Genomic DNA, 11,889 nt, shown 5'->3' with positions numbered 1-11,889 from the left:
ACTGAGAGACCATTTTGAAGGCTCAGGAAACCTTTGCAGGTGTTTTGAGTTGATTAGCTGATTGGCATGTCACCGTATTCTAATTTGTTGAGATTTGGTGGGTTTTTGTTAAATGTGAGCCAAAATCATCACAATTAAAAGAACCAAAGACTTAAACTACTTCAGTCTGTGTGCATTGAATTTATTTAATAAGTTGAATTACTGAAATAAATGAACTTTTCCACGACATTCTAATTTATTGAGATGCACCTGTAATCTTCCTCATTTATCTAAATTCCTCAGCATATCTTTTTTTTTACCATAGAATTTTTAATGTGGCAAATTGCATTTTTACATTTTATATCACCCCACCCACCATATATGACCCTACCCAGCCCCAACAAAGCAATCCCCAATTAAAACACAATGACATCTGAAAAAATAAATAAATAAAAACTTTTTACAAAAAAATTAAACTTTTACAAAAAATACAAAAAATACATAAAACAAATTAATAATAATAATAAAATAAGGGTTATACATATATACCTCCACTAAATCCACGTCTAAGATTTGTAAATTATTAAAGAATGTGATAAATTGTTGCCATTTTTCAAAAAAGATTTCCTCCTACCTCTGATATTGTACTTAATTTTTTCAAGTTTAAAAAAAAAAAAAAGACAGGTCCAAGATAACAGTATTCTGCGCCTAGCAAGAAGAGATGCAAAAGCTATGACGTCAGCCTGTCTCTGGCTTAAAGGCTGACACCAAGAAGGAACACCAAAGATTGCAATCCTTTTTTTTTTTACGACCTAATGGCATGTTGAGAGTTCTCCCTCTCACTACATTTTACATAGGAAAGACACATAATGCACAGCAAAATGGACTCTTCTCGTCTTCTTCTGCTAAGTCTTCTGCTAAAAATCTTCTGATTGCGGCCCGTGTTGGAGCTTGAGCTGGTGCGGTGGGCTCCAACACATAGTCGGTCAGTCTGAGGTTCTGTTAGATACGGAGAAGATGAGGATGTGAGCTATAAGTCTTCTGTACCTTAAGTCTGCGCCAGGCCTCGGGCCTTGACTTTCCATTCACCAAAGATCCTAGGATCTCAGCTGATGTCTCTCTTAGCTCTTTTTCACTTTCCACTGGGAAGAACATAGCACATACCGAACCGTACCGAAACCATGATTCTAAAACCGTGATACAAACCGAACTGTGAGTAAGTTGAACCGTTCCACCCCTACTATATAGGAGCTAGGGAACTATTCAGACAGTATAGTTTCTATTGGGGATAAAGAAGTCCGATTTTGCGTTGTGTCACGCAAACCATTGCAGCACATATAGTCTGCTCCGTTGAAGAGACACAATAGCACGGAGCAGATCATATGCGCGAGTCGGCGCAGCCCATAAAACTTATCAGACCCATTTGAATTCTACACAGAATGCTATATTTTTTGTGATATGGATGAGATTAGGAGGAGAAGTGGTTTAGACAAACAGCACTGATGAGTAGAAGAGATACCGAGTAGAGGTCTGCGCGGGACTATTTTTTTAGTCCCGCTCCCGCTATGTATTCACTCTTTGTTCACCCGCTGTCCGCTTAGAATAATTTTCTTCCTGAACCGAACTTTAGCCGTGGAACTTGCTAACTAGCACATTATTAGGAAAGGCAGTTTGCAAAGATCCATAAAAAAACTTATACTCACTTCTTCTGTAGGTGAAGCTGGATCACAAAAGATTTGTGCGAACAAATGCATTTAGGTAGATCGGGGTGCATTCCCTTCAAATACAAAAGTAATCCACTGCGTCTTCAGTGGCTCAGATGTCAGGAGTAAATGACGACTGCTATGTTCATTATAACATCCAACAACAAAACACCTCGCTTAGGAGAAATTCTTGTCTACCTCTCGAAACAATGGCGGACTGTTGACAGCTCACTCAGGGCGCCAGTGTCAATCAACAATCATGGGAGGGGCCTGGGTCTGTGTGACATCACACAGCCAAGAATCTGAAAATGGCTTGATCTGAGAAAGGGGTTATAACTTCTGGGGATTTAAAAAAAACACTGGGTGGATTTTTATCATTATACGGTGGTTGTGCACACTGACAAGGCACATTTCAGTTCAAACAACATGTAAAAGTGAATTTTGCATCCGATGACTCCTTTTAACAGTTAACGTGATTTGGCTCTTGTTTTTATTTATTTTTTTTCTTTGCCGGGAGGCAAACACAGCGAAAATGCACGGAGTAGTAAGAGCATCTAGTTCACAGTGGCTAAAAAAACGCGTTGTGAAATAATAAAACTGGGGGCAATCACAGACATTCGCATTTGATTTCTCAGATGATCACTAAATTTGCCAAAAAACAGTAGGTAATTTGCTCTGGGATTATTACAAAGGTCGTGTGAGGAAAAACAGACTTGGCAGATTCAGACGGGATTAAAATCACAAAGTACGTCTGTAAAACACAATTTCTCTAATGACTCCCTGGAAAACTAATCCCCTCTGAATAGGGCTTAGGGCTGCACAACGTTTTGAAATGCTAAAATGTACAATACTGCAATATGCAATTTCAGCATTTCAGCAATACAACTGAAATGTTCCCAAGTCCAGAGACGTAGCAAGGAGATCGGTAAAATAATCCCTGTGACATCAGGGGTTCAACCGTAATTTTACGAAGCTACGAGAATCTTTTTTGTGCGCAAAAGAAGAAGAAAAAAACAACGACTATTCAACAATTCGTCTCCTTCCGGCACCCTGGTGCCATTTTGGAGAGTATAAGCTGGACGTAAACGGCGAATGCTGTTCTGTGTCAGCTGCGTCACGCCGGATCTGTTTTCCATGTTGTTGTGATTTGAACTGAACGAAAACAGTGTATCCGTGTGACGCAGCTGACACAGAACAGCATACGCTGTTTACGTCCAGCGGATACTCTCCAAAATGGCACCATTTTTGAATAAATTGTTGAATAAAGTCGTTCTTTTTTTTTTCCTTTGCGCACAAATTATTCTCGTAGCTTCGTAAAATTACGGTTGAACCCCTGATGTCACACAGATTATTTTACCGATCTCCTTGCTACGTTTCTGGACTTGGGAACATTTCAGTTGTATTGCTGTCTATGCAGGGTCAGACAGCTCTCAGATTCCATCAAAAATATCTTAATTTGTGTTCCGAATATGAATGAAGGTCTTACGGGTTTGGAACGACATGAGGGTGAGTAATTAATGACAGAATTTTTGGGTGAACTAATCCTTTAACTTGTATGGAACATCTGCTGTTTTATTAGTCCAGCATAACACAGGTTCTGGAGTTTCATTCAGTGAGTGCTATGGATATATACTCACAGGTGTACCCAGTTTGGCCTGAGAAGATAATTTCTTTTTCATGGCTTTCTCATCAAAGTTGGCACTTCTCTTCACATACACACCTCCATGCTGTGAAGGACATCAATCATAGTCAAACCACAAACATACAACCGGTCCTATTCATGGAACACTAGCAGAATTAACTTATGTGTAAACTGTATATAAAACCATTCAAAAACCAAGAACATAAATGAGGTCTAAAGGTTTTGAATTAGATGCATACACTACCTGTGAGAAATACCATCCATACAAAGGAAGCCACTTCAGACCATCTTTCAGAACGTATCTTACGTGTCCAAGTGCATTTTGTCGAATGGCTAACATGTCAGCAATGATCCAATCAGCTACAATGGAGAACACAACCCTTACAAATGGTACAGTAATGGTGTCAGATACCATGATACTGAGATATATGGTGTGGTACCATATTATTTACCAACAAATAAATATACATATAAAAAAAAAGTTTTCCCATGGTATGCATCAACTATTTTGTAACATTTATAGATAAGAGCATTGAGACTTACTTGTGGATTGATGGTTTGACAGGTAAACCACATTCTCCTTCTTTGGTATGTCCCCATAAATGACAATCTGGACAGATATTTTTTATGAACATTTCAATACATTAGACAACAAGAACAATATAGTTAGAATGAACATGACTTTGAGGATATTACTGTCTGAAAAAAGGTCTAGTTTCTAGTTTTATCGTAAGTGGAACAACTGTGTTTTGTTCAATAAGCTTAATTGATATGGATTTTGTTCCCTTAAAAGGTGAACACTGCTGATAAATGAAATCAACATTCAAACAAAAACACCCCTACCCAAAACAAACACAGCCCTCCCTTCATGGCTTTGCCACAAAAATCACAAACACACTATGCAACACACACATTTTACACACAAAAACAAAACAAAATACAGGTCCATACCCCTCCCCCCCAAAAAACGTTCTGAAACTTACACGAACCCTAAAGGAGTGTATTTGGCACAAATACTCAAGTCAAACGTCCAACTTGTTTTTTTTAAACTTTGGCCATGTTTAGCATCAGAATTCAAATCCCACTTGTATCATGGTTCAACTTGAAATCTGACAACACATCTATAATAAAGTTTGTTATAAATAACAACATGTAAAACAGACAGAGTTTGGCTAATGTATGTTTCGGTTGATGGGTATGAGCATTCTGGCTTCCCAATACATTACAACAACGGCAAAGGAAAAAAAAAAAACACATGGACAAACCAGTCACTCTCTGTTCAGTGTGAGTGCCACATGCTCAAATATGACCTGTCATTTATGCTGTCATCACCCAAGGGTTGATAGCGTGCACGCAGGTGAGACCTGAACAGCACATGTTGCCATCTGTGTTTAAACTAAACTCATTTAAGCCTTGCCAGTTTAAACATTCAAGAGCCAGAAGACATGAATGAGAACTCGCACGCGCACACAGGGAGAAGATTTGTGTGCACGCTCATCCATAGCGAGCAAACTCGTGTCTCAGAACTTGAACAAATATTGAGTTTGATTTCAAGTCTTGTGCTTGAATGGACAAATTCACACAAAAATTATGTCAAAATACCCATCTTGATAAGTATCCTAGCAGACATAGTTGAAAGTACAGTATCAGTGTACTGGATCTGTGCATTGACAGCACTTATTTTAATGTTAATCAAACAACAAGCACAAGGAAACCACTCACTGCTTTTGACTGAATAGCTTTTATATCTTAAAAAAAAAGAGATTAATCTTTAATTTATACTGTCAAATATGCAGTGTTATTTTACTTTATTCATTTTCTGTACCTAAAAACTAATGTTAGACCTACCTAAAAACCTGAAAAGCACTGTTTATTTTATTTGTACTTTTGCTCGGTTGTATTTATTTGTGCTTGTAGTGTATGTATGTATTGTGTTTCTTGTAGTTAGATTATTTGTTCTTATTTTCTTTATTTTTATTTGACCGTATAGTTTTTTCCCTAAACATAGCACATACCCAACCTTTCCGAAACCGTGACTACAACCGTGATACAAACTGAATCGTGAGTAAGCTGAACTATTACACCCTTAATAGGTAAGCATTATGAGTGGTGGCTGCACCAGCGCTATCGATGAAATAAGAGGGTTACAAACATGCCTGCCTTGATATATTGATGCTCATGAGCGGCGCTAGGAAGGAGCTAGCAGGTGCTCCAGCACCCCCAAGAAAGACCAAAGCACCCCCATACATAAAAAAGATTAAATAAAATAAAAATTTGACTCATTACACATGCATTACTTGTGCAATGTAATACAACGTGACGTGATTTGCAGTCGCACATTTCGTAATGTCATAGGATTTTATTTTAATAATTGATCGGTTCCTTGTGCCAAGTAGGCCTGCCCCAGACTAAGGATTTTTCTAGTCAACTAGTCGCACGTTTATATTAAATTGACTAATATAATAACCTACTAAACCATCTTTTAATAGGGTCATTCTGTGTCAACTCAACCAGAGATCCCCGGCTCAAATTTTTTATTTTGATAATAGTTTAGTGATGAAAGCCAAAATATTAAATGTCATGGATGAATATTTACTGAGTAATGTGCTTTTTTGAAGAGGAGGGTCAAAATGGCAATTTTCACCCAAGATTCAGAGCCAAATTGTAGGGGGATAAAAATTACTTCAGAAATATGGCAGCAGCATAATGTTACTTTTACACAGAAATTGGTAGGGTATATTCACACCTGTCTTGTTTGGTTCGACTGAATCGAACTCAAGTTTGTTACCCCTCTTGGTGCGGACCTTTTTGGCAGCAATCGCACTCTTGTGCGGACCAAACAACCGTACCGAGACCCAGCTGAAGAGGTGGTCTCGGTCTGCTTCCAAACGAACTCTGGTACGGTTCGTTTAAGGTGTGAATATGACCCGACCTCGATCCGATACAATTGCAGAAATCACGCTCAGAAACAGACAGCTCTCACATATAGTGCTGTTATTTGCATTTCAATGGCTTAAATAACTTGTTTTTAAACCACAATGCTTAAAAACACATGCAAATTATGAGTATTTGTGACCATGGCGTACAGCAACGTGACCGGAGCGTGCTAAATAGGCTAAAGCTTGCTGCAAAAATTACCATGACTATGTTGGGGGAAAATAGTAAGGAGATATTTGAATTATTTATTAATAAACTAGTGTTTTATGAGTCAGTGTCGCTATAAAGTTGATGATCCTGACTCACCATCTCATCATTGGACGCGCCTTTAGAAAGAAATGCATCTTTACGGATTACATAATAATAAGAGGTTATGGATTTGGATTATTTCGTTTTGTAGTCATTTAAAGCTTTCTATAGATATATTCATCAAGTCTATGCGCTTGCCGGCTCTGTCTTGATATTGTGAGTGCACACAAATAAAAATAGACCCTTTACAGTTCCGAACGATGTATTATTCTTACTTTTATGAGCAAAAATGATGACGTATTAAATTTGTTTCCACTGATGTCCTGAAGCGCACTTCAGCTTCCACTCTCCGCTCAAACGATTGGATATGCACCTAATAGCGCACATTTATATAGGTTAAATGTTTAAACTAACATTGTGATATACTTTAAATATTTTATATCTGTAGATTTTATTTTCGGCAACTCGTAATTACAACATCGTATGACATTGTCTCATATGATGCTCATAAGTTTCTTCATATTGTGTTAGTATCTGAAAACACCAATTCATTAAAAGAATAAAAATTGACGAAAAATCTCCATGATTAGCCTGTTTTTGCACTTCCTGTTTTTCACTGCTTGAGAATTTCTGTCCAGTAAATGGATGACCCTAGCACACGTGTGGTTTTGTTTACAATTTCTGGTTCACTTGCAAAAAAGGGCAGTGTGAAAGCGAACCGCACCAAACAAAAAAAAAAAATCTACATTGTATTGGGTCCGGACCAAAGCAAGTGAACTAGCGGACTTTCCTGGTGTGAATACACCCTTAGTAAAATCTGTTGATTTTAGCAATCTTTGCTGCATTATGTGCCAATGGTGACCGTTCAAAAATGGGGAAAGAGCACTTTTCAAGTAGATTTAATACTTTTTTAAAAAAGTATTAAAGATATCTTAATGCCCTTTTAGATTTTGGGTCTTAAACTTTTCTCTTGACGTCTTAATTTTGAAGGCCCTATATTGTTCAGTTCTCGAGATATTGGAATTTCAATATGGCTCCAGGAGTAAATCGTTAAATTGTACACATTTTTAGTAGTCAAAAACCAAATGTGGGTCAATATCCAAAAATATGATACTTATTTTCTTTTAAAAAGGAATGTCTGAAGAACAAATAATGTTGAAACTAGAAATGTATCGTGTTTCCTTCTGTCAAAAAAACTGCATTGAACATAACTGTCCGAATGCTATAAATATTATTTTTCCAAAGTTTGCGTGCCTATAACTCAAGAAGTCTTAAAGGGGTCATATGATGCAGAACAGATTCATTGTAGTCTACTCTCCCAGGAAACAGTCCTCCATAAAATGCGTTGCACACATCTGAATATTTCTATATATACATCTGAATATTGTTTCGAAGAACGTTTAAACCCAGAGAAATAAGCAATTTTAACTAGTGACATGGACCGTGTCTATAGTGTCATTGTGTCCCCTGCCAATGACGTCATACACCCTCGATTTCCGGTTTTGTTTTGTAGAAAACATGGAAACACCAAAGATGCTTTATGTTGTGCGTTTTATTAGACAGGTGACGACTGCACAGTCATTGTGTCGCCTGCTAATGACGTCATAACCCCTCGATTTCTGGTTTTGTTTTGTAGAAAACATGGAAACACCAAAGACGCTTTAATATGTTATGCGTTTTAATAGACCAGTGACGACCGCACATAGCAGCATTATAACAGAACTTTCAAACGTATCTAGTATGATAAAACAACGCTGCTTTACTCCACATACACACAACCGGAAGGAGGGGAAGCGCTAAAGTGTAGCATAATAAAATCTCTGCTGCTTTCAAGCCGTGTGTCACTCTTGTCTCTCATTAGCAATTGCTTCAGTGGCCTCGTTTCGCTTCGACTGCTTTCCGCCTCACACTGCTTCATACTACGATGTTAATAAATCTTTAATACATTAGCTCATCCATGAACATGATTTCTGCCTGAGTCCCGTCAGATTGCGTCGCCTGTGGGGATGAAGACGACAACTCCCATGATTCCACACTCAGTCATGGCGTCATCAAACTACGCCTTTGTTTCTTTGTTTGTTTTGAATACGCACCCTCTAGGAGTGAAAACTTGCATATTGTACCTTTAAGTAGTATCTACTGCTAAAGGGTATATTTGGCAGAATCACTGATAATACCTCAAACATTTAAGATCTCTCACACTTGGAATAATTAACACTGGGTAACACTGGCTAAACCCCCAGGTAAACAGGATCCTGAGTAATAATATTTTACATTTCACACTGTTCATACTTTACCTAGAGTTAACAATTAATCTTGGTCATTCATAATCTGACGAATTCTTCAGATATTCTGCTTTAAATACAACTAAATAAAGTTTGTCAAGACAAACTTTAGGTTGGCTTGAGAAAGTCTAGCCTGAAAGTTTAAAGCAGCTGTAAAAGCTTGAAGTCTGAAAATTTAGATAAATTAGAAAATTAGCATGTTGCTAGAATGATTAGCATGCAGTTAGCATGTTGTTAATCATGTTTCTAGCATGATTAGCATGTAGTTAACATGCACGCATGTAGAGCGCTAACCGCGCCGGAGCATGGAACTTCAGATACATGCAGCATTGCGTGTACATTTCTGAGCAGCAAAAGTGATAGATCTGTAAAGTAATATATTGTGAGAGGGCCGTGTATTAGAAAATTAGCATGTTGCTAGAATGATTAGCATGCAGTTAGCATGTTGTTAATCATGTTTCTAGCATGATTAGCATGTAGTTACCATGTTGCTAATCATGTTTCTAGCATGATTAGCATGTAGTTAACATGTACGCATGTAGAGCGCTAACCGCGCCGGAGCATGGAACTTCAGATACATGCAGCATTGCGTGTACATTTCTGAGCAGCAAAAGTGATAGATCTGTAAAGTAATATATTGTGAGAGGGCCGTGTATTACCGCATCCCAAACGACTCAAAATAATAAACCACAAAGTTAACAAAACGATGCACTCTTCACGTGCTATCGGAAACATCCTATTTCCCACTTATGAAGTTGTGATTACGGGCACGTTGCATTCTTTTGTTAAAAACAACAGTGAACAGTGGTTTGTGAATGTTGATGCTTAGCCTAAATAATTTTATCGGGAGCGTTCATGTGAGCACTGTCTTAGGCCCACCCCAAATGCTCTCATTTGTTCGAGACGCATGATGATGCCCATCACAAGTCAGTACTGATCAACATCCCACCACTCCTGTGACCCATGGTTTGTCACAGGCCTGCAAACATTGGAGAAAAAACTTGAAAAGTGCTCTTTCCCCATTTTTGAATGGTTACCATTGGCACATAATGCAACAAAGATTGCTAAAGTCAACAGATTTCACTAATAGTCCTACCAATCTCTGTGTAAGAGTAACATTATGATGCTGCCATCTTTCTGAAGTAATTTTTAGCCCCCTGTAAATTGGCTCTGAATCTCAGGTGAAAATTGCCATTTTGACCCCCCTCTACAAAAAAGCGGATTAATCAGTAAATATTCATCCATGACATTTAATATTTTGGCTTTCATCACTATACTATAATAAGCATTTAGGCGTATTATAGCCTATACCGCGCTCAAGCACGCATATAAAGCTTGCTGCAAAGCACCGGCAAAAGTAATGATTTGCATGCGTCGGGGGAAAAAGACGACATTTTAATTATTTATTACTAAACTAGTGCTTTCTCAGTCAGTGTTGGCTGCAAAGATGAAGTTGCCGAATGCTGAAGATGACTGGTCATCTCCACAGTTATGGACGTGCCTTTAATAGAGAAATGCACTTTTTCGGACTACATAGACTAATTAGAGAAGATTTGTTTTTTCTATTTTAATTGGTTCGTTTAATAGTAGACATTTCAAGTTTTCTATAGATTTATTTCTTATTACTGTGACCCTGTTCATTGTTGTGATCCATTCATGGAGACTGTATGAAACGGCAGATAGCACATCCAAAAATGACGGAGTATATTAAGTTCTCTCCGCAGGAAAAAATAAATAAATAGATGATTGCGCAGGCGCCTCCATACATATACACATATACACATACATATATATATATATATATATAATCAAACCATACAGTTCTCCACACACGATTTGGCACACACTAGAACCGCGGTTCAACTTAAATCTGAGAAGGCGACAAGGTGTGTGCGCTCATCCAAAGCACGCAAACCTCAGAACCTCAGAACGCGCGCAAATATTAAGCTCTCTCTGAAGTATTGTGTTTGAATGGACAAATTCACACAAAAATGATGTCAAAATGCCCATCTTGGTAAGTATCCTACAGCAGACATAGCCGGCTGAACGTTCTGTATCAGTGCACTGGATCAGTACATGCTCTTAAAGTGATAGCACTTTCTTAATATTAATCATACAGAAACAACAAGGAAAACACTCACTGCTCGATTGAATTAAAGATTAATCTTTCTTTTATACAGTAAAATATGTAATGCTATTTTACATTTGATTATTCAATTTCTGTACCTAAAAACTAATGTTAGACCTACCTTAAAAATAGGGGTGCTCTGATTGATCGGCTACCGATCACTATCAGCCGATAATCGTTTTGGGATCATTGATCGGCGGCCTCTATAAAGGCCAATCTCAAAAAACCGATCTCAAGCTGATGACGCGCCTGCCGTGAGACGTTTGGCACGACATGCAGCGGCACCTCTCAGTCTCTGTCTGGCGCGGGTAAAATAATTATTATGCTGAAGGTGAGGTGCAACTCATATTTCTTCATTAAATAACAGCGTGAGTGAATCACCGCGCGCATTTTTTCCGCGCTCATGTTAACGGATTAAAGCGTTCACACTGCACACGGTTGCGGTGCGGCAGTGCGTTCCAGGAGCAGTGCGTCTGCAGAGCAGAGATCGTTTCCGCACCGAGTCTGTTTTTGCTGCGCTGCAAGCACTGAATTAAAGAAACAGCACATTGTTTGCGGTAAATATGAAAACGAAAATGTAGTAAATACACCATAAATGCATACAATTAAAGTCTACTGTGTTTCACAGTCAACAACACATATGGCTTGTTGGCTAGTTTTAAAGGAAAAAAGCACTTTTAGATAAACAAGGCAATAATAGATGGCACTCGTGGAGGTAATAAAGATTTAAAAGCAAAAGGAAGTTTGTCAGTGGTAAGTTTTAATTTAGAATGTTTGTGATAACGTAAGAAAAGTATTTGAAATGTTTTGCCACTTGCTTGAGCAACTTTTTTTTGTGCTGTTGTGCAACAATTGCACGAGTGTAAAAACAAAAATGTACTGCATGATGGAACATTTAGGTGAGATAAATATATATTTTTGAAAAATGTCAAAAAAAAATGCTCCCCTCCACCCCTCAAAAAAAAA

The 11,889-nt window shown here is 38.0% G+C and overlaps 1 protein-coding gene across 1 annotated transcript in view; it reads right to left on the bottom strand.

The window, feature by feature from the left end:
- agpat5 (1-acylglycerol-3-phosphate O-acyltransferase 5 (lysophosphatidic acid acyltransferase, epsilon)) overlaps positions 1-11,889 on the bottom strand; it is a 43,264-nt gene that overhangs the window by 28,085 nt on the left and 3,290 nt on the right. Inside the window, exons 2-4 of the mRNA XM_016474969.1 lie at positions 3,868-3,934; positions 3,569-3,684; positions 3,320-3,409 (exon numbers count right to left, since the gene is read on the bottom strand). Coding sequence (XP_016330455.1) covers positions 3,320-3,409; positions 3,569-3,684; positions 3,868-3,934 — 273 coding nt within the window. The remainder of the gene's footprint in view (positions 1-3,319; positions 3,410-3,568; positions 3,685-3,867; positions 3,935-11,889) is intronic.

This window comes from Sinocyclocheilus anshuiensis, unplaced genomic scaffold (genome assembly GCF_001515605.1).
Source record: "Sinocyclocheilus anshuiensis isolate Anshui unplaced genomic scaffold, SAMN03320099.WGS_v1.1 scaffold232, whole genome shotgun sequence".
NCBI lineage: Eukaryota > Metazoa > Chordata > Actinopteri > Cypriniformes > Cyprinidae > Sinocyclocheilus > Sinocyclocheilus anshuiensis.
The sequence above is the reverse complement of the archived record's forward strand: the minus strand, read 5'-3'. Positions and strand labels throughout refer to the sequence as shown.